At 38.7% G+C, this 23,911-nt stretch overlaps 1 protein-coding gene and 1 pseudogene across 2 annotated transcripts; one reads left to right on the top strand and one right to left on the bottom strand.

The window, feature by feature from the left end:
* Positions 1-23,911, top strand: part of LOC127621696 (transcription factor IIIB 90 kDa subunit-like) — a 99,313-nt pseudogene that overhangs the window by 25,645 nt on the left and 49,757 nt on the right.
* Positions 1,442-7,930, bottom strand: btbd6b (BTB (POZ) domain containing 6b). Of its 2 annotated transcripts, XM_052096442.1 has the most exons (5): positions 7,826-7,930; positions 6,047-6,341; positions 5,860-5,950; positions 5,650-5,768; positions 1,443-4,376 (listed from the first exon to the last, which is right to left on the bottom strand). In XM_052096442.1, the coding sequence occupies exons 2-5, from the start codon at positions 6,250-6,252 to the stop codon at positions 3,344-3,346; spliced, it is 1,449 nt and encodes a 482-aa protein (XP_051952402.1). In that variant the 5' UTR covers positions 6,253-6,341; positions 7,826-7,930; the 3' UTR covers positions 1,443-3,343. The 2 variants fall into 2 exon arrangements, with proteins under 2 accessions (XP_051952401.1, XP_051952402.1); XM_052096441.1 differs by lacking the exon at positions 7,826-7,930 and having other exon boundaries at positions 1,442-4,376; positions 6,047-6,835.

Raw genomic sequence — 23,911 nt, 5'->3', positions numbered from 1 at the left:
TCAAGCTGATAGAAGAGCAACTTTGCCTGAAATAACCACTCGTTACAACCGAGGTATGCAGCAAAGCATTTGTGAAGCCACAACACGCACAACCTTGAGGCGGATGGGCTACAGCAGCAGAAGACCCCACCAGGTACCACTCATCTCCACTACAAATAGGAAAAAGAGGCTACAATTTGCAAGAGCTCACCAAAATTGGACAGTTGAAGACTGGAAAAATGTTGCCTGGTCTGATGAGTCTCGATTTCTGTTGAGACATTCAGATGGTAGAGTCAGAATTTGGCGTAAACAGAATGAGAACATGGATCCATCATGCCTTGTTACCACTGTGCAGGCTGGTGGTGGTGGTGTAATGGTGTGGGGGATGTTTTCTTGGCACACTTTAGGCCCCTTAGTGCCAATTGGGCATCGTTTAAATGCCACGGCCTACCTGAGCATTGTTTCTGACCATGTCCATCCCTTTATGGCCACCATGTACCCATCCTCTGATGGCTACTTCCAGCAGGATAATGCACCATGTCACAAAGCTCGAATCATTTCAAATTGGTTTCTTGAACATGACAATGAGTTCACTGTACTAAAATGGCCCCCACAGTCACCAGATCTCAACCCAATAGAGCATCTTTGGGATGTGGTGGAACGGGAGCTTCGTGCCCTGGATGTGCATCCCACAAATCTCCATCAACTGCAAGATGCTATCCTATCAATATGGGCCAACATTTCTAAAGAATGCTTTCAGCACCTTGTTGAATCAATGCCACGTAGAATTAAGGCAGTTCTGAAGGCGAAAGGGGTCAAACACAGTATTAGTATGGTGTTCCTAATAATCCTTTAGGTGAGTGTATGTAGGCAATGCTACCAATGCTTCTCTCTACCATTATTCTGACATTTTGCATCCTTAAAATAAAGTAGCGATCCTAACTAACCTAAGACAGGGAAAATTTTCTACGATTAAAGGTCAGGAATTGTGAAAAACCTGTATTTGGCTAAGGTGTATGTAAACTTCTGACTTCAACTGTGTGTGTGTGTGTGTGATATATATGTGTATATATATATATATATATATATATATATATATATATATATATATATATATATATTATTATTATTATAAACATTGACAAATTTAGCATTCAAATTTTATTAAGAATGAATTAAGAACACAGGCTCCATCAATTGAATCATCTCCACTGTCAGATAGAAAATCTGATTGGGATGATGACATAATGTGTTGGCAAACTATAACATGTAAGAAATGCAATACTTTTTTCTTTTTCTGGTGTTTTAAGCTACAGTCCCTAATGAGGGACATTTTCTAAAAAATACCAAATTTCTACAAAAGTGATGGAGTTTATATATCATGCTTTGACTGAAAGCAGTTACCTAGTAAAATTATAACCTTAAAAAAACTAAAATCACCAGAGCCTGTTTATAGTGACCATGTCATAATGTCATAATTTTTATCAAATAAATAGAACATAAAATGAAATGGTATATTTATAAGAACATTCTGGTCAAAATTTCTGATTTATTTCATAGGAGTGTTGCTATTTTCAAAGTTGAAGGCAGATAAAATCGTGGGACAAGTTTGGTCCCATATTTTAAGAATCAGTGATTGTTAAAGCTGAATCCATTACAAGGACTGAAATATCTGTTCTCAATTTCTTCTACTTTACTGTAGGTTCATGTGTACATTCTGGGAAAGACCAACTCCTGTTGGCTAGAGAGCTCTGTATCAACGTTCCAGCTGTTGGCAAGTCCTTCTGTAATGACCTCTGTGACCCTTTTGGATGAACCTCATTAATAAAGCAACCAGTATTTCTCAGAAAACCTTGTTAAATTGTTATCAATAATACCCCACCATTGGCTGAGTACAAGTATACTTAATATGTCCATATGATTTGGCCTATGGATTCTTAATTTCATCAATTAAACTGGAAAATATGAACTGTCATTGTATCAATGTAACAACTTGCAAGTCTTTATAAGTTTTATGCTCATCCAGGCAGGGCTCTGCATATTGAGTTTTGAGTAATATTTCTCCACCTCATACTTTTGTATAATTCTAACAATTTTAGGCACAGACTGAAAATGCATTTACCCATCTGGAAATTACATTTTGTAAGTTGCGGTTCAGATGGAAATAACTAGGGGGCACTGCATCATGTAAAAAAAATCTATGATGGTCCATCATAGTTATTGCAAACCTTTTTCTGCCTTCTAAAAACACAAAGGTGACAAATCAAGTCTGTAATTTTTAAACTGATTCATCAGATATTACAGAAAGGAGAGTTTCTATCCAAGAGAGACACAACAGAAAGGCATAATCCCAATGCTGTCTGATTAGCAGTTCTGCACGTGTCATAATTCCATATTCATCTGTTTTTGTTTTTTTGGTCAAAAATCTGCTATTTTACCAAGCTGCATCTGCTTCATGTTTACGAAACCCTCAATTAGAATGCAAACGGTGGAGCAGCAGATTCTATGAGCTCAAATCAAACAGACTCCCTATTCAGTTCATCATGCTGCCTGCTGGGGATAATAGGTCCTTTATGTGGCCTTTCAAGATGAATATTTTATCCACACTTAATCACGGTTTCATTTGCACAAGCCCACTGCCGTTGCAATGTGTGAATATGGGTTAATTATTTTGAATTTCTGTTTGACTATAATGCACATCATAGCCTGGAAAGACTCTTATGCTAAGATCTGTAATAGTTTCATAATTTTACCTCAATCAGATATACTTATCCTTTGAGGGAATTTAAAGTATAGATTGTGTTCAACCTTCCTGGCAATTGATGATGGATGTCAGGACTATCACATTCAAACAACAAGGCTACACAGAATGGCACTATAAGATCTTCCTCTGATGCATTTCATGGCCGAGTGTCTATCAAAAACAAGGAGTCTTTTTATAATTTTATAATCTGAAATTCAGGAAGCAGATCACTAATACAATAAATTTTATTTGTCAGACAGCATAAAGCTGCAAACAAATTTACCTCAAGTTATGTACAAACATGACACACTAGTGGCTTCAGTCCACTTTAAGGGCAGTACAACTATCTTCGTTTTATAGATAGATAGATCTGCTTGACGCAGCATCAATAATTAAAATCAAATATATAGATTTTTTTTCAATAAATAAAACTGAAGAACATTCCTTCAATCAAAATCTGCCATAACAGAGTCTGTTGTGGTACTGAAGAGCCTTTACCATTAGTCTCAACTGCTACATTATGAACAAGCTAAGAGCTTTATAAGACCCTGTATTCTCCTGTGTTCATACCATCTAAATCCAGTGAGCGGAATGCACTGCAATGTGGATGTCCTAATGCCTTCAGGCATAGAAAACCAGCTCTGGAATTTGACCCCCCTGCACTCCAGTTCCATTGGTACTGTCTGAGGAACACTGAAATTGAAAGGTCACCTTTCCACATTGCACTTCTGTCATACCCTCCTGCCCAAAGTAACTGAGTTCATTCCCATCTAACACAGCAATGACTGTGTAGAAGGCATCCTGCTCCACCTGAACCGGGTGTTCGAACCATACAGAGAAGGTGTTGCTGGATCCATCTGAAACAAATTTAGTTAAGTTCTGGGCCAGAGTGACTCCTTGGCGCTTGAGTTCAATCTTGACGCTGTACTCTGCCTTTCCACCACTGGACCCATACAAGCCAAGCCCAGCAATGAAAATCCGCTTGTCCACAGCAAACTGGATGCTATCGCAACGTCCACGGTAGCGCCACTGGTTACTGCGGTAAGCAGAGGACTGGAAACGGTGGCAGCGCTGTGGTGTCAGACCCTTTCTTTTTTGCAGTGGGAACTCCAGCTTGGGCTTATTAGCTGCAGTGTACCACAGGAAGACATCATGAGTTTCTTCCAGTGTTAAAACGTCTGACTGTGCAGCTCCATTTGCAAACTCCTCCAGGGTCATGGTAGGGATGCGAACCAAGTAGAGAGTCTTTCCCAGCACTGATCTTTTATTACAAGAAGTTGGTCCCAGACCTTGCCTTTTGCATTCAGCAACTGCCCAATCAAGAGCAGCCTGGAAGACTACTGCCTCCCGGGTGTTGAGAGTCTCTCGCTTTAGTATGATTTCCAAGGTCTGAAGATCAATCTCACAGAAACCTTCGGAGCAAAGGGCCAGCTCTGCCTGAGCATCAATGACCTCCCAGCACCGCTGGGTTAGCTCAGGCTCTTCAAACAGCCGACTCTGAGATAACAGAACACAGGCATTTTTGGCCTCCAGGCTGGTCTCCAAAAAGGTGACACAGGCCTTAGCCAGTGCAGGCACTATATACTTTTTGGCAGCGTACAGAGTGGCCAGCACTGTGTCCGCTTCAAGTTCAATCTCATCACTGTACATGTACCTGGATGTGATAAAAAAAGAACTTCGATCAACAATTTAGCATTACACTTTTTTTAGAGATAAAACTGAAAAAAATCAACAAGGTCAGTATGTTTAAATGCGCAGTTACAGTTTAATCACTATACAGCAGGTTTTTGCATAGTCAAGCTACAGCCTACATCTGTCTACCCTAGTATATATGAAACAATGTGCAGTAAATATTTTTAAGAAGAACGTCAGCTGATAAAGTAGCGGTAATATGAATCACATCTGTCATTTGGCGCATGCGCACAACAGCGAGTACAATTGTGGACCTATTAAAGACGCGATCACTTATACCTTTGCATGGCGATATTCCGCGGGCCAAGTCATTTCAATAATAATTCACGCAATCGGGAATTTCGAGTGATGGACTTTACGTGGAGTTCATGCTTGATAAAATTTGAAAGTCGAATTCACTGCGTGGACCAATAGGAAGTTGTTTGGTTTGGCAGTGACCTCTGAGTGGGTGCTGCTTCGTACACGGCTACATTGAATATCTACAATGGACAAGGATACAATTTTAGCAGCATTTTAACATCACTCTAACAGAGCATAAAGTGCAGCATTAAAAAGAGGCAGTGTGGCAATTAGTTGTTTGCTGGTTTCAAACACACTCAACATCCACCCATGCAAAGATAAATGTGACTGCACCGTAAAGGTGCTGCAAGCGGGGTTTTTTCCATGGAAAGGTTACAAAAAATCTCCTACTCCCTCTAAGATATTAAGTAAATAATGTCATGATAGATCTCATCGGTCTCTGTGACAGCACTAGAATCTGTAAACAACAAACAAAAATGTGTCCGTGGGCTGAGGTCTCTGACGTTTTCTGCTTGTCAATCATTTTGCACATTTTCATATTATTGTAGTTGCAGTGAATTATTGAGGTTTAATGCCATTTTATGCCATCTTGTTCATAACAGTTGTCAGATGAGGGCGCTATTTTGCTGTTGTTGTTTTTGACAGCCGCTTCTGCTTAGTGTCAGTCTCAATTAAGTTAATTTGGTATCTTTGGAGTGCAGGATTTTGGAAAGATGGGTGTGGCTAATCCAACAGCTCAGCTAGTGGAAATTCCAGAACAGGTAATATTGCTAACAGCACCTTTAACTTGTATAAATCCTGGACAAAACCAAGCTACAATGGCTTTATCTAGCTCTGTTAGTCCTTCGTAAAAAAACGTTTTTAGTCGGATTAAAGCGTTTACATGACAATATTTTTTTTTGTCTGATTGTCAGTAAAATGTATAAAGTGCTCACTTCAAAAGGATTAAAAAAGCAGCAGGCTCCACGTCAGGAATATGAATCTCTGATTCTCCCTCTGCAAGACCCCCGTAAAACATGGCACCGAAAACAGAACTCCCCACTGCCAACACGTACTGAAAGCACAAATGTTACACAAAAGTAAAACATGGGCAGTTGATGAAAGAGTCACTTGAGATGCTTTTTGATACAAGAGGATGTGCTCACCTTATGTGCTGGAACTTTTTGGGATTCACCAGGAGGACCCACAACAAAATGAACATCTGCCATGAGTTCGTTATTGAACATCAAAGCATTCCTGGAGAGAACAAAATGCATTAGAATATGATGTTTTTGTATTGATATAGCGTAGATTATTTGGAAGGCAAACATTTTGAGCAAAATGTGCCGTTACCTCTCTCGCAACGTCGGATGAGTGGACTGCCAACTGGCAGTCTCAACGTTATTGTTGTTGATGTTCTGCTGAGTGGCAGTTGTGGTCGGTGTGGTCACCGTTTGAGTGACCTGGACAATGTTTTTTTTGCTTGCTGCTGTTACTGCTGTATCGTTACTGTTTGGGAGGTTGGTATTTATGCTGGCAGGATAGAGTTCTGCAGCCATCTTCTTCCTCAAGGACAAAGTCACGATTTCATAGCATACTGGCAGCTTGCCGAGCTGTTTCCCACTCTTTTTAGTCCTTTTTAAGGTTTCTGGAAGTAAAAGGAAAAACGTCAAAAACTTCATGATCCTGCCATATAGGCAATCTGGCGTTGTTGGCATCAGCAAGTCTATCCTCCAGTCAGTCGCGTAATTAAAAGGCAGGTGCACAGAAAAAAGCTCTCTTTAATTTAAGTACAAATTACAAGCCACGGTAACTCGTTCGTTATAAAATATGCCGTCCCATAGTATTTTTTTCCTTTGGAAAACGAAGCAGATGTCGTTACCAACCACGTTCAAAACAACATCATCGTATCCGTTCAGCGGAAATATTCCTGCTCGAAGACTTTTCCATCTTTCTTATTGCATCCTCAGATTACAAATTATCCCCACTCTAAACACTGTCTTTTTACGGCAAAAGTGATAAGATGCAATTTTGCAAGCGTGGACTTTTGGATAATTAACTGAAAGCCAGTCAGCTGTCCGATACGACTACGACAAGTGCTACTTGGTGGTTGTCATCCTACATATCTGAAGTGTGTTCTCAGCGTCTCTGCTGCATTTCTACTCTGTATTGTAAAGCCCGTTTTGTGTGACGGGAGAGGACGCCCAGCCCTCTGTTGACAAATCAAACCTACGGGTGAATTGGACGTCAGTAGACCCGAGGCGCCACCCACAGCCGAAGAACCTGCCCCCCTCTCTCGCTACTCACACAAGCAGGAATTAACCCTTTACGCATTGTTGACAATATATGTGCGCGTCGCCATATAAATACGGTCAATCAAAATCAGAACGTCTAATTTTTAAAGTCGCTGTGCAACCAACAGAACAGAAGGCAGGTGTCTCCAGACGCCTTTTTAAAAGTTTAAGTAATTTTTTTAACTTGACAGGGCGTCAAAACAGAAACAACAACAATGCGATTGTGTGTGAGATGTGGCGCAACGGTCAGACACCCGACTACCGCAAGTTGCATAGACAAACAATTGAAAAGCAGCCCGGACGGACGCAAAAACGCACTAGGTGTGAACGGCCCCTAACACCAGCGATAAATGAAAACCTACGCAAACCCTTGAAGGGATTTTTTGGAAATTCATAAAGTAACTTTTTCAATGGCCTAACGCGCAGTACAAAAACGGAACATTGTGCAGTCACCGTTGAGCTTCATTAGCAGTTTCAACAACATCGGATAGGTCAATTTGCTGATGAAGCCTTAAATGTCTCAACAATCTGATGCTACTGTTAGAATTTGGCTCGGGGGGAATCAACATCTGCAACGAAGTGCTCAGCCTAATTAAGCAATTCTTTAATATGTCAGTATATGCATCGAATGCTTTCATCGTTAACATGTATGATCACAGATTAAAGGGCTATTTTTTATTACAAACAGACTCGTTTTAAAGAGATAAAATAGCAGCCGAACAGATCTATCCTCCACCAAAACGGACTCCTCAGTCGAAGTAATATTAATCATTGTTTGCGTTTCAATAAACCAATACCGCAGAGGAACTTGAATAGCGCATAATTAGTCATTCTTTACCTTATTAAGCCGACCGAAGCGGAGCTGCCATGCAAATACATTCAGGTTTGATGTTTGAAGGCTCGCTGGCAGTCAGGAGCCATGTTAAATCCAGAGTATGCTGTGTTGAGAGAGGGGGTTGGGCTTTACACCGCTTTCCCGGGTCTCCAACAGAGGGCTCCGACGCTGGAAACTGGAACCTTCGCCTACGACAAACGGCATATGTTTCTCACAAAATAATTTCGACAGTAATATTTTGCCAGTCAAAGGCTGCGAAACATACAAAAATTTAGCCAAATGTCTTAAATCTCAATTTAAAATCCACTAGAGCACATTTTTATAAGTCTATTTGCATTAGAGAGTCTGCTAGTTTGCTATTCATGCCATGTATTGCAATATGCACTACAGTAGGCCTATAATGCCAATTAATATTAAAAACATAAGATAGCAAGCTAGTACAATAATTTACAAATGTACAACTACCATAGCTACTATCACAGTGGATTTACACATCAAAGGTGCTCAGATTAATTCATACTTCAATGAGTTGATGTTAGAACAACACTATTCAAATGGAATATGATGAAACTCTTAGATATGAATTAACATGCTCTTTAAACACTTTTTACCCTTTACAGTGTAGCCAAACTCCTCTCTCTGAAAATCTCCAGAACCACCCTCAAACATCTACATTTTTCACAAAAAGTAGGCCTATAAGGGGCGTATAAAAAGCATAGAAAAGGGGCATAAAACAAGTTGACCAATCAACATTTTTACAAGACAGTGCATTTCATTCTGTGTGATTTCACAACAGCAGCATCATTAAAATTGGTTTTACATAAATGTTCTAAGAGGTAAATGGATTGATCAGTGTTGAGCAATGTAAATGGCTAAGGTTTATTTGGTTTCAGCAACAGACAGGTGGTATGGAGTTGATGCAAATGGAACAACTGCCTCTGATCGAAAGAAGGATTTTGCACATGCAATGTGCTTGGTGGTCGATGCATACTTTGTTAGATCTGACTTCTTGCATAACAACCACATAATAACCACCAGATCCTCCTGTCCACCTTCCAAACCTGGGCATAACAGGAACTGCGCTTGGATGGTTTTGAGTCATACCTCACAGGCAGATCTTTCAAGGTCTGCTGGAGAGGAGAGGTGTCCAAGCCACAACAGCTAACCACTGGTGTTCCTCAGGAATCAGTGCTTGGACCACTTCTCGTCTTGATCTTCACTACATATCTCAGACCAATTATTAAGGCACATTAGTCGTCCTACCACTGCTATGCAGGTGATACACATCTCCACTTCTCATTCCAGCCTGACAACCTCACCGTCTCAGGTCATATCTCTGCCTGGCTTTCAGAGAAAGGATGAAGGAACGCCACCTTCAGCTCATCCTTGCCAGGACAGTACTCTTAGTGATCCCTCCCAGCCAACCCATCTGTTGACCACAACCTCACCATTTATCATAGTTCAACTACACTTTCAACCATTCAACCAGCCTTACACTTACAACGTTCAACCATGACACCCTAGAACCTGGGAATGGTTGTTGATGACCAGCTTAACTTTATTGCCCTCATCTCATTAACAGCCGGTCTAGCAGGTTCGTGCTTTACAACATCAGTAAATCCAGACTTTTCCTATTTGAATGTGCTGCACAGCTCCTGGTCCAAGCTTTAGTCATTTCAAGACTGGACTACTGCAACACTCTGTTGGCTGGCCTCCCAGCTAGTGCATTAAAGCCGCTGTAGCTAGCCAGAATGCAGCAGGGTGCCCAACACACACCCATTCCACATGCTACCTGTAACTGCCGGCATCAAAATTCATTGCTTTGACTCTGGCTTTCAGGACAACCAAGGAAACAGAACCTTCTTTCTCAAATCACTCCTTGCTCTTCGCAACGAGGCACAAATTCCACAATCATGTACTTTCCTCTGTTCCTCTTTGGTAGATTGAATTTCCATCCTCTGCCCAATCTGCTGAAATCATCTCAACATCTAGGAATCAGCTGAAATAACATATCTTCCATGAGCACATAACCAGACCACACTAATGGCACCTATTATTACATTATTTTATTTAATGTTAGTGCTGTTGGAATTAACACCTTAATCATATGCGATTAATTAAAAAAGTTTAACGCATTTATATTTTCTTAATTGTGATTAACGCATTTGTTGTTAATACAGCACAAACCAGCATAAACACTGATTGGGAGGGTGTAACCTTTGTAATATGTCTGCCCAGAGTCATTACAGTGACAGACACACCACAACAGCGCTTCCCTGTCAGTGATAAAATTATGGAGAAAGGAGCTCTTAGTGCTATTATTTGATTTAAAAAAGAAGCCCAGATGGGACTTGTGATAGAAATCAAGTATTTTCAGATGCACGTCAAGCCTTAACTATCACCCCACTTATCCCATGGAGTTCAAAGCGGTGCTAGACGCTGGTGTTGATGCTCTGACTCAAATCATGAGTGCAGCTTCACAATTGCTGTAGGAAGGATACCGGCAGTCTACTAGCAGATTAATATTTTGGAGGATGAGAGTTTAAGAGATTTAATGCCCATTGCAATAAATACTAAAGCCATCTTTGCACAGTAAAGGTTGCACAGAAGCTGCATCTGAAGTGGTAATTTGATGTATTTTTACAGAGCAAGATTGGTTTGAGTATTTCTAATGCTGATCTGCTAGGATTTCCACACACAACAGTCCCTAGAATTTACTCTGAATGGTGCCAGAAACAAAAACATCCTTGAGCGGCAGTTCTGTGGATGGAAACACCTTGTTGATGAGAGAGGTCAACAGAGAATGGCCAGACTGGTTTGAACTGACAAAGTCTACGGTATTCAGATAACCACTCTGTACAATTGTGGTGAGAAGAATAAAATGCAGGTTGGTGCTATTTTGCCGGCAAAGGGGGACCTAAACAACATTAGGCAGGTGGTTTTAATGTTGTAGCTGATCGGTGTGTGTGTGTATATATATATATATATATATAGAGAGAGAGAGAGAGAGAGAGAGAGAGAGAAGGAACGTTTTAACTCTTTCTTATGCGCTAGTTTCTATACTGCTCTAGATTTTCTGGGAACTTGGCAGTGCAATACTGCAGATTTTGTTGACTTTTGTATGAACATTTGCTTATGTTCCTCATTTGTAAGTCACTGTGGATAAAATTGTCAGCTAAATGATTAAATGTAAACATTGTATGACTTTGTGTGTGTGTTTAAGAATTAATCTCCCAAAATTATCAAGTATATATACAGTACATATAACCAAAATAGCTCCTTGTTGCAAAACAACTTTAAATGTCGCAGCAACCATGGGAAAGTCACTCAGTTTGGTGAAAAATTCCCCAAATTGGCAACACTGCCTTCTTCGTTACATGTTGTGTTTTTCTGTACACTAGAAGTACTGATTCTTAAAGTGTGGTTATGCATGCTACTCCTGAATTAATTTATAGCCTACTAGCCTACTATTCTAGTTTCATGTGGATGTTTTCTTTACATAATCCCCTTCTGCTGCAAAATTAATCATATAATAACCAAAAGTACAGTTACCACTTCTGCTACGTTTTGTACTCCCACTGTGTCAAAATCAAGCTTTCACCATAACCAGCTGATTAACATTTTAACAATCGTAGACATGTAAGACAAGTGCAAGACAAGGTCAAGCAGAGACTGATATAGTTTCTGAGAAGAAAAAAAAGAAAAAACTGAGTACATTCAACCTAGATCAGACATCAGTATCTTTAGGCCCATGACCATTTAGGCACACTCCTGTTAGGTTGATTAATGTTTGGTTTTTAATGTTAAAGCTGGCACATGGTATGGCAGAATAGTATTATTTTGTTAACTGTATTCATAGAAATGATTCATCTCATTTTATTATGAAGGGAAATATTCAGTGGTCATTAGTTTTGTGATAATTATGCAACTCTTCCACTTTGCTTGTTCTTCATTGGGTTGTCTGTTATTGTCTGTAAGGGATATGTACCTGCGTTGGTATCCGCAACTCTCAACATTAATTGTTTAAATTGCCTTTTTCAACACTAGCAATTTGTTGGCTTTTGTCCTGAAAATGCTTTTAGTTTCCCGTTCCCTCTAACAGTTCTCACGTCTATTTAATTATTTCTCTCTGTATTCATTTATCACTTTTTCTTAATCAAACTCTGTCAGCTGCACAGTCTTGCAAATCAGATATTTTACTGGCATGAGTGAAAAAGAGGTCTGAAAATCAATTTATATTGCAGTGTGAATGGATGACTGCAAAGAATGTTACATGTCAAGTCAAGACATTTTTATTTGTATAGCGCTTTTCACAACACGCATTGGTTTCAAAGCAGCTTTACAGAAAATCATGCTTTAACAGAAAATGAAGCTTTAATATCTATACATTCTATTTAAATAGTTAAAAAATAATTATATTTAGAACCCCAGAGAGCAAACCGAATGCGACTGACAAGGAACACAAAACTCCATAAGATGTTGGTTAATGGAGAAAAATAACCTTGGGAGAAACCAGACTCACTGTGGGGGCCAGATTATCACATGAGAAAATTAATTTTTTCTTCAAATTATTTAAACTATTTCCACTATATTACAGATGGCACACAATATTTGCTCTGTCAACCACTGTGCCCTAGTACATTAATATGATAATTTAACATAAAATTACCAACATGTATAAAAAGGCCAGTGACAGTGACATTCTTGGGGAAGTAATACAGAATGTCTTTTAAGTGCAGGTGCAGTCCCCATAGTGTAGCATTAGATAGAATCATGGCTGGCCGCCTTTCTGAGATGAGCTCATTTCCTTAATAGGACAGCAGTGGTGTTTGGGCTTTATTGGGGCAGCAAAATGAGTTTAACCAAGGACTTAGAAGTAGGTGGAAGTGAGGGATATTTGCTCCCATGGACTGACTCCAAGCCAATCCACTTTTAGAGGTTCCCATAGGGAGACTGTGTTCTAGATTCAACTCTGAGTCAACGAGAACCTCAGAAGACTTATGCTGTTTCTTAATCCCACGAAAGGACATCAATTAAAATATGTACACTGGAAGAGAGTCGGTTAGTCTTTATTTGTGATAAACTCAAACTTTCAGCTTAAGTGACAAATCAGGTTTGTGTAGATCAGCAGATGTTAAATAAACATCCAACTTCCAAACTGTTGATATCTATATATAGATCCATGTCTGTACATTCCACGTTTCGCACACATGTTGGAGTTTGGTGAAAAGACCCATGAGGTTTCGATGACTGCTCTCAGACTGTTGCAGAGGATGAAACGAGACTGGATGCATTCAGGACAATGGCCCTCAAGCTTATGTGGTGCAGGTAGATTGTCTAACACTCAAACGATAAACTCTTTGATGCTGTAATATTTTTGTTTGTTGTTAACTTCCCATGCTCTAATAATTCAGATTCTAGCGATTAGATTCCTTTGTCAGATTGAAATAAAAATAGTCTAAGTGTTATTTCAGTCACCAGTTCTCTGCATCAGTTAGATCATAAAGTAAATGCCTAGCACTTCATGTGCTAAAAGTTTGACATGGGATCTGGAGCACTGAGTTCCATAATGAGGATACAAAACAAGATCACTGCAAGTCCTTTTCACCACACAGATCTTGGTGCCCTCTTTAAAGCAGAACACACTAATCCCTGCACTCTATCATCAGCAAGATGACCTGGCTGCATCTCAAGTTCAGCCCTCTGTCTCTGTCTCACTTTTTTCTACCTAACATCCGCCAATTCATCATTAATCATTCACAGTGTTCAGGCGAGTAGTTAGTGTAAATGCCAGTTTTCAGTATCAAAGTTGATTGTTTCAGAACAAGTGGTAAACAAAAGTAGACTTTACCTTCTTACTCAGAGACTTCAGGTGCAAATGATTCAAGCTAAAAAATAAATTAAAGATAAAGAGAATGACTGCTTCAATTTATGAAGTTGTTTTGTCTGATTTTGTTGTTTTGAAAAAATTTTGCTCTGTATTTTTGTCTTGTTTTCCAGCAAAAATATTGAAACATCCTTAAAACAAAACAAATTTAGTGAGGTTTATGGTTAAAATAAGAATTAAAATAACTATTTGCCAATAGGCTAAGACAAATAGACTTAATTTTAAGGGAAAAAAGGCCTATTGTGTTTGTGTTGTAAATACAACTCCGCAGCATTTTTCATACAACTACTACATGGGTTACTAGATCGCACATCTCAGCATCTCCGGAGATTCTTTTTACATGAATCTATTACTAAAGAAAATGCACTTTCAACAGTTTTGTATGGCACATATAATGTAGGCTTGCACAGTAGTGAAATGTCATACCAATTGAAAACAACTGGGTCTGGGGACAAAACATTTATCCTCATTGTCTCTCCCACGCCCTTAGCTCTGCTGGTGGCAGCCCGTATTCATGAATTCCGTTGCACAGTGAAGGAGGTGATATCTGTCGTCAAGGTGTGCGAGGTCACGCTAAGAAAAAGGTGAAGGTTTTTTATTTTTTTATTGCAGTGAATTGGGGACAGTAGCAAATGTTATTTTGCGTTCCTGATTGCTCCAATAGCAAAATAAAAAAATCCACTATTGTGTTTCTATGACTTTCCAAGAGGAAATAATAGAGAGATGGATTACAACAGTCATGCCAAATTTATTGTTACTCCCTCAGCAGCTGTATTTGAAATGCCATTGCAGCAGTGAGCAGTGTTGACTAGTTTTTTGTTTTATTTTTGAATTAAGGCCAGATTAATATAACACAAATAAAATAGATAAATAAAAAAAAGAATGTAAAATCTAAAGAATCTAAGGTATATGTATGTATATATATATATATATATGTCACGATCGGCCACCGGAGATCACGCTCACCTGAGTTCTAATCTCCTCCTTACCCACATACCGGGGCTTGATTAAGGTACAGCTGTTCCTCATTCAACTCCCTCTACATAAGCCACGCGCAGTGGCATTCACATTGCGAAGTCTTGTTTGTTCCGGCTACACTACTGAGCGTTCTAACTACTAAACCTGATTCATTCTCTGCCTACCGACCTTGCTTACCCCTCTGACTACAATTGACTGCTACCTACCTACCTACCTACCTACCTACCTGAAACTCTTGCCTGCCTCTTCGTATTGCCACTTGCCCTGACGTTCTGCCTGTCTCACTACGCACTCAGCCTGTCTACGATTGCCCTGCTTACCCACTGCTTGACCATTGCCTGTTTATCTCTGTGAGTTCAATAAAGAAACTGCTGATGGATCCCAACTTACCTGAGTCTGTGTTACAATATATATATATATATATATATAAGGTGGAAATGTGTCATCACAGTCTGTGAAAAGTCCATTGTTCAAGAGTACATCACTTCAAATACAAGCAAAATACTAATACATTTTCAGTCATGGAAAATCTGGAAATATCATTAAATTAAAAATAATTCTAGGCTTGGGTAAGTCATGGAAATTCCTTTAGTGCAGTGTTTCTCAACTAGTGGGTCATGACCCTGAAATGGGTCGCAGGTCTGTGTACAGCAGTGAAAGAACAATGCCAGGATTTTTTCTCCATTTAAATGTTTCAGTGGCAAAAGCAAATTTTCAGGCCACAATGACAAGTTTTTATGATATTCATCTCACGTTCAGGTGCTTTATACACATTAAAAACGCTTCTCATCTGAAACGACATCTCAGAAACACTCTCGCCAATGATCTGCTCTGCTCTAACCTACTGTCTCTCTGGATCACACGCACATCAACCAGCTCCCCTCAACATTGCAGTGTAGACCACAAAACTGATGCGACCCATTTGAATTCATGTGAGAATTTTCTAGTTTAGGAATTGAGGAAGTCAATCTTCTCAAACAGCTAGACAGCCCAGACATTATAAGCAGCACTGATTTACTCTAATTAATCACAATTTACAATAGTAAAAGTTACTGTGGTATTTGACAAAAATGTCATAGTTAATAATCTATTAGGTGGAATCTATTGGAGCTTAATTTTATTGCAACTGTAGCAATTGTAGTTTTTAGGCTAATATAGCATATTTTTATACCAAAATATTATAAGTGCCCTATTTTAAGAGTGCAAACCTTATGCACAACGCAATGGCTTAAGTCATAAGCGCAAAGTCAATGGGCATGGCCATAAAGTGTTGGAATTTGTGCAAGAGTGCACTAAGTATATGCGCAAGTGGGTTTGATGAAATTGCGCATGCAAGGCACTAATCGGGTCCGTGGAGGTTCTTCTCTGTTACATCTCCGTCCTATTATACAGTTCATTGCCTGTCAAGCACCATTGATATAAACAAAGACAGCACATTCATATGAATTTGATAGTGTAAATGGACTGTATGCATTTAATTGGAAGAATAAAAATATGGATTTACATTAAAACAGCAAAACCAGTTGAGAACCACTGCTTTAGTGAAAATATATTTTTCTTGTTATGCCTAGCTCTGAAAGATTGCTGTCTGTCTAAAGTGATTTAAGAAAGTCTTATCCAGTAATCAATAACAGCTGGAACACTAATGAAAATTAATTAGTCAAAATGGGTGAGAATCATGAATGTTTGATATGTATTTCTTTTAAAATCCAAATAAATGTTTAGTAGTACAAAACTCTTTTGACTGATAGTTTACTCTGATTCCTTTACTTAGCCTACGCTTTTACATTTGACCAAACTCTTCCTATATATTTATATCCAGGCTGACAGAGTTTGAGGAGACCCCACCAGTAACATTATGATCAATGAGTTCATGTGAGTGGACCTTTTGTCCATCTTTTGTTGCCAGACAAAAACAACTCAAGATGCAGCAGGTACTCATATCAAGAATATGTGTGTAACCATATAAGAAGCTATAAATAAATGAGATGTAACCATACAAGACTTTAGATGGAATAGTTCTCCCACAAATGTAAATTCTGTCATAATTTATTCACCCTCATGTTCTGTTCCAAACCCATATACCTTTATTTCTTCTGTGGAACACAAAAGGAGATGTTACGCATGACTACCTCAGTCCCCATTTATTTTCATTGTATGGAAAAAATATGAAATTAAAGTGAATTCTATCTGAGGTTGTCACTCTGCCTAACATCTCTTTTTGTGTTCCACAGAAGAACAAAAGTCATACAGGTTTGAAACAACACGAGGGTGAGTAAATGATGATAGAATTGTATTTTAGGATGAACAATCCCTGTAATTTAAATTTCATTTTCACTCTTTCAGATGGAGCAGGAGTTGGCCAAGCAACTTAAGAGTATCAAGGTTAGTCTGCACTGCTGGAATAAGATATTGATTCACTGTATTGATTCTCAACAAGACATCTGAATGCTCTCTGTGGTGCCGTTATCTCAATTACATTAAGGGTTTTAAGATTTTCTCAGCGATTATGATTTGCAAATGCCCTTGTGGTTTGGACCTTAATGCCAGCAGTGGATTTGATAAATGGTCTCCATATATTGAGACTATATAACCTGACAATCCATTAGCATATGTTATATGTGCATACTCAAACAAAAAAAAACCTTTGTAATCACTGTTGCATGCTTCATTTCTGTCAGACAAAAGACTGAACTGTCAATCAGAGACATCAGGCTTCAATGCGTGTGTGTGTATACGTGCGTCTGCAGGTGAGATCAACTCATACCGGGATTCGATTGAGACACAGCTGGTAGGGAACAGCAGGACAAACTGAGAGGTATTTATGCCTCATACGCAAGAGAAGGTAAATCAAATCAAGTGCTCTGCGTGTTTGTTTAGTTAATCTGGGCTTTCTGCACCTTATCTGAGCATGATTCTCTGATGATATTTGTTCTTCACTTAGCAGAGATTATTTTGTGGTTTTATGCAGATGCACGTTGGCTTATTTGCCCAGCATGTAAACTACACATATTATGAGTAGGGCTGTAAGTCTATTACAATTTTGAATTAAATTAATTGCATGATGTTATGATTAATTGAACTAATTGCATATATTAATATTTGTCGATTAAATGGAGAATTCAAAGATTTTATTTGTTTTATTTCCATATCATTGACCTTTAAATGGCCTACAGTCCACAGCAATCCAAGGCAGATTTATGGGCCATTCACAAAGGACACGTTCTTGCATTCGGTTTGCCCTATTTTTTTAATGCTGAAGTGTGTCATTTATTCACCACTATTGTCACCAAAATAAACATTGTTTTTAAAAAGCTTTACAGAATACTCTCTCCATTTACAATTGGTCGAAAATACAGATAGTCCCACCTCAGACACCGATGTTTCTGTGTCTGGCTGGTCGGGATGCTCAAACAGCAATTTTCTGACAGCACCACGGAGACAATATGTTTACACTTTTCAGGGAAATCAACCTATGAATGGTTTACTTATAGTTTTCTCTGCATATTAAGCTGGCAAAGGTGAATGGATTTTTACATTGGAAAATTACATTTTAAATCTTGTCTCATACTATGAACGTTGTATTTTTAAGAGGCCATGCCAAGTAAAATAGTTCAACTTTAAAAAAAATATTTCTCAATATCCCTTTCTGTTTCATTCCATTGTGCTCAAACTTACTGCTTTTGAATGCAAGAATAAGTAATTCTATATTTACTAATTCTGTGGCTGTGCTGCAAGTTGCCTGTACTTATTGCAGTGGTACTTAAAGCTTGATGTGCTCTGATGGTAGGAGCTATGTATGGGCCAGGGGGCATGATTAATTGTGTCAATTTATGGAGCTATTTTCTTTAGAATTAATCACACTACATAAACAAGTAAAATTGACGGCTTTAATTGTGAAAATATAAAAACAATGTAAGTTGTTCATGCATTTATTCAGGAATGGCTTTATATTTAGGCTTTAACACAGTTTCAGATGATGACTGTGTATCTCTGGGCTGGCCAGGGATGAAGATGAAGAGGAAATGTAAGCAGCAGTTCAACACCTCAACCAAGAGTTCATCAGTCAGGTGTTGCCTGAGTTTGAGCAGTGCGATCGGGGAGGGTTGGAGGCTTATGATAGGGGTGTGGAAAAGGCACAGCTCTCCAGCCAGTCCACACACATGCCCCTGACAGCTCTTCTCGGCCCTCTGCCCTGTGCAGCCAGTCTGGGACTAACAGACTCCATTCGTGAATGATGAGATGAGCCAGGTGAGACAATGAATGGTGAGTGTGCTACATCCTCAGCAAAGGATGATGTCCAACAGGGCAGAGCAGTGCTTTTATTACCATGAATTGCGCTTCAGCTTTCTCTAATTTTCATGAGAGAATGTGGTCATGCACTCAAGTCATTAAAACATTTAAAGAGCACTTCCTCTCTTTCTGGTGATGCCTTCATTCATGAGAACATCATTGTTCAGTTACTTACATATGCTTTAAGTCATTTGACGTGATTGTTTTCTAAAGTGACTTAAAGTACATTTTACTATAAGGGCAATCCCTAAAGCGACTTGGGTTTAATTGTTAAGTGCACAATAGTGGTACTTTAAGAAATGCCTCTAAATTGTTTAGAACCTAAAACCTTTCAATTACCAGTCCAAGACTTTCTAACTACTTGTTATCCACACCACCCCATTTAGTTGCTTGTCATTTAGCATACACTTGTTTTATCTAAAGTGACAGCATACAATTTGTAGAGACAGTTAAAGTCCCGACGCAAGTACGAAAGTAGAAAACTTACATAGAAGCGGGCAGTTCACACTAATCTCACTATAGCACCCCTTACGGCAACTTTATGAATGTAACGGGTAGATGCATTGTGTTATGAATAGCGGTCTGACATATTACAGAACACAGCAACAACGTGTGAAGGAGCCTACACACTAGGGACAGCTCAGACGGAGCGTTTGATGCATGGGAATGCGAAAGGTCCATTTGGAAGGCGTGTAGAGGGAAGAGGCAGTTCAGTTTGAAAACAAGTGGCAATCCAGTGGCTAAGATAGATATAATGTTTTGACAATGTACCTTTAAACACTGAAACACTTCTCCAGGCTCTCCCTCTACAATAGCTGACTTTGTAGCCTGGGAGAAAAACATAATAAAGGATAGGTAATGAATACATGTATGAGTTTGTTCTCCTTGTTTTTTAGATTTCACAAGCGAAGCTAGTTCCACCTTTCGAATTTCTCATTGCATTGGTCAATAAGTAAGTGAGGATGAGTGCAGGCTTCACTCAGTGTATATAATGAATTTTAAGAGTGCTGGCCTAAAAGATAACATATAAAATGGAAAAAGTGGCCGCACTATGCATATATTGTTTATTTTGCACAGACGCGTTTCGGCGTGTGCCTTCTTCAGTGTGCAACAAAATCACAATGTACCCGGTCTTATATAACCACACCCATTACCACACCCATATTAACACCAGCCTATTATATAGGATGATGATCAGACCAATAATACCAACAGTACACAGATGAGGCTGTTATACATTTGCAAAAATATTTAAAAAAAATGTATACAATTGTTCCAATTATAAGAAACAACTTAATGATAGATCATCATTCATCCCACACGGGATACATGTGTTTAAGTTGAAGATATACCAAGCGGTTCTCACAGTCTCCCCCTCTTGGGGCCTGATCAACACATTCTAAGCCCATAAATTTGAGCGTATTGACAGCATGGCCCGCAGAATTGAAGTGCTTTGCAACTGATGATTTTTCATCATTCTTCCTAATAGCACATTTATGCTCAAAAATACGGGTTTTAAGTTGTCGCTTCGTTTTGCCCACATAGAGTAACCCACACGGACACGTCAGTAAATACACAATAAAAGTAGATACGCATGTAATTGAATTGGTCAATAAGTGCCTATGTTAGAGTGCATTGCAGCAAACGTTTAAGTCGCTTGACAGAGCGTTACAATCGCAAACCCTTGAGTTTTCTCTCTTTGTACTTCCAACCCACCCACCCTGTTGAAATCTATGAATATGCTGCATTTTATCTGACACAGCATAAACTCTAGTGTGTAGGCTCTATAAAATTTAGCTTGCGTTGCATGACTCGTCTTTGTTTACATACTTGTGTAGAGTATGTTTTGGCCCTTACACTGGAGCACTCTGGTGATAAGTGCCTAAGATACTCTTTTACCCTTTGCAGATCTGTTCGATTAAGTCTTAATTCCAAGTTAAGCGTTATATTTTTCCTGACCTGCACCTCAAAATTTAAGGGGTTTATTTACCTCAACTGCTTTTCAAAAGTCTTAAAAGGGTCATGACATGAGGAATCATGTTTTCCTTGATCTTTGACCTATAAGATGACATTGTACTATAAAAACATACTGCACGTTTCAGAACTCAAAACGTACTCCTCAATGCAAAAAGAGCATTTGTTGAAACCAAGCTCCCAAAATGGCTCATTTTTGATTTCCTCCACATTGTGATGTCACACTATGGTAGATATTTGTATCTGGCTGCCTCAACAAGAACCCATCAACGCCTACTTTAGAGGTAAGCAGTGAAATGGCAATGAGAGACAGCAGGTCAGTCAAGAGCAGACAGCCAATCATAATAGTGGGCGTGTACTGTCGAGTCTTAAAGGAGAAGCTACACCAAAACTGAGTGTTTATGACAGAGGGTAAGAATGAGGGTGGAAAATGTTAATGTTTTTCAAATATATGACTGTTTTTTTTTTGTTTTTTTTTGTGCAAAAAACCTCAAGAAACATTATTATTATAAAATGTCATGTCATGGCCCCTTTAATTCCAACAATAAATGAAGTCACTGTCATTCAAATGCATTGACTATTTTTCATAAAACAGTTTTGGATTCTTTACAAATAGGTATTTAAATATTATTATTATCATTATAGTTTAATACATTGTCCAATATTTATTCAAACAAAATACACAACATAAATATTCTCGTATATCAAGCACATTTTTTCCTCCAAAACCTTTGATGTTTTCTTTGTTATGAGATGAATGACTGTATGTAGGGTGGAGAACATTTAATAAAGTAATTTTTCAATGGAGGCTCTGCAATACATAATCACTTAGAGCTTTGTGAAATCATTTTAAGACATTTAGTAAGAGCTACTTTGTCTGATTGACTTTGTCTGTCTGATTGATGCTGAAGATGAGACGCCACAGATGCACTTTCTCATTACAATGTCTTTATGCTTGTGTTACATCAGTTTCTAAAGTTCAAATGATTTCAGCCAGACAAGAGAACATGGTACTTCACTCTTAAAGATTATTAGATGCTGTCCTGGTTTGCTCGCACTGACTGCGATCTTTGTTGTTTGACTGTCATTCAGAAGTTTAAACATTAAGTGGATTCAGTTCAACATAAACTAACATAACTAGGTAGTATGTCATTATATTACTCATGCACAAGACACTGACTCCCAGCATAAATGTGGTTAAGCTGTATTGATCCACAAAGTATTGATGACATCCAGTTAGGCCCAATATTAAGAACATTATCTGGCCATAACACATTGATTGATGTGGCTGCAACAGATTACTTTATTTACTATGGGCTTTAAATCAAAGATTATTGATGTTCATCAAAGATGCCTTTGGGAGCACAGAAAATAAAATGTCAAAGGATACCAGAATATTACAAGATCAGTCTGCCACACAGCCCAGCTACACTGGCCTCAGCACCTGCTCACTCGCTAAACTCTGGCCATTCCCTTTTACCCTTTGACCCTGACCCCTGACAACTCTGCGACCTAGGTGTTCCCTGCAGCTCTAAGCAACTGTGATAAGCAGAATTGGTTTATCTGGACGCCGCATATGTCTCTCCATGCCAGTCTATAAGATCAGCGCGGAGTCGCTTTATTTTAAAGCAGTCCAGGGTATGATCTGCTGTCTATGGCGCTCTCTGTGGACTGTTCCTGTAGTGCCATTTTGCTGATATGTTTCCCTGGTCAACATTGTTCTTTTGAAGGAGAAGCTGATGATTCTGTGGGAGTGAAAGCCTCTTAGAGTTGCTCATAAAGACTGCTTTATGGGGTTGCTGTCAGCACAGCTAAATCTTACTCCTCATAACAATACACACAGCAGACAATGAAGGCTGGAGAAGTGCTGCTGCTCACACTGAAGGTTGGGTCGTGTATTTGTATTTGTGTATCTGACAGAGAAGAGCAGAGATATTGGAGAAAGAGCAAGTTATGAGATTTATGAGATTAAAGCTTTGTGCTTTTTTAAAAAAAAAAAATTTCAATTAGCATATTTTCCACAATTATGAACAGGATTAAAATCACAGGCATCAGTATTGAACTACTCATAGGCCTATCTAAATATGAATAGATCATCTCACTAATGTCTTCTTAAAAAAATCTATTTAATAAGAACATTTCTATTGCCATTATAATTATTCTTTTCAAAGAAGGCCAATATAACGTTATAATGTATTATGTGTCATGTAAATTTAGACCTATCACATAGCAGACTGTGGATACTTGATTTTAAAGGGATTTTATTCAATGCTTTTTCTTCTCCTCTGAAATAGTGTACAATGGCTTTCCAATGATCAAATAATCTCACTGAGCACTTTATTAGAAACACTTGTACACCTAATTATTCATGCTATTATCTAATTAGCCAATCATATGGCAGCATTGCAGTGCATAAAATAACGCAGATATGATGTTTTGCAACAGACCCATTAAGTACTACTTAAGTGTTGCTAATATTCTACTTAGTGCTTTGGGAAACCCAGCCCATATCTGAGTAAAATTATAACCAATATTACAACTTTATTGTCATGATGATGTAATGCCGGAAAAAACGGTAATCTGATTAATGCTATAATGCCGGTAAATCCATGAATTTATCATGCTAAACTCAGTAGGATGACTGAAATGGACTGAGTGGTGTGTGTACACTTTATTAAATGAAATAGTGCCAAGAGCCACATTTTTAAACTGCTGCAGTATGCAGGTCTGCATTAACTCTGTGTACTCTAAATAGGAAATGCAGGAGGCAGACAGAGACAAATTAAGAGTGAATGAGAGAGGTAGAAAGGGAAATACCAAGAATGTGAGACAGCAATGTGTGTGTGTGTTTGTATGTGTGAGGTCTGGCAGATGCTTCTCTCACTCTCACTGTCAGTATTGCAGTGTCTCACTTTTTCAGACTGTCTGTCTCTCCAGTTCTCTGGGGACACTTGAGA

The sequence above is a fragment of the Xyrauchen texanus genome, chromosome 28 (assembly GCF_025860055.1).
Source record: "Xyrauchen texanus isolate HMW12.3.18 chromosome 28, RBS_HiC_50CHRs, whole genome shotgun sequence".
Lineage (NCBI taxonomy): Eukaryota > Metazoa > Chordata > Actinopteri > Cypriniformes > Catostomidae > Xyrauchen > Xyrauchen texanus.
The sequence above is the reverse complement of the archived record's forward strand: the minus strand, read 5'-3'. Positions and strand labels throughout refer to the sequence as shown.

What these genes read in the sequence shown, in the direction of transcription:
- btbd6b (XM_052096441.1), bottom strand. Translation starts at nt 6,411, where the DNA reads ATGCCAACAACGCCAGATTGCCTATATGGCAGGATCATGAAGTTTTTG. An exon ending in CATCCGACGTTGCGAGAGAG is followed by an intron (nt 5,951 to 6,046) that starts GTAACGGCACAT and finishes TGTTCTCTCCAG; the next exon opens with GAATGCTTTGATGTTCAATA. An exon ending in AAAAAGTTCCAGCACATAAG is followed by an intron (nt 5,769 to 5,859) that starts GTGAGCACATCC and finishes TTGTGCTTTCAG; the next exon opens with TACGTGTTGGCAGTGGGGAG.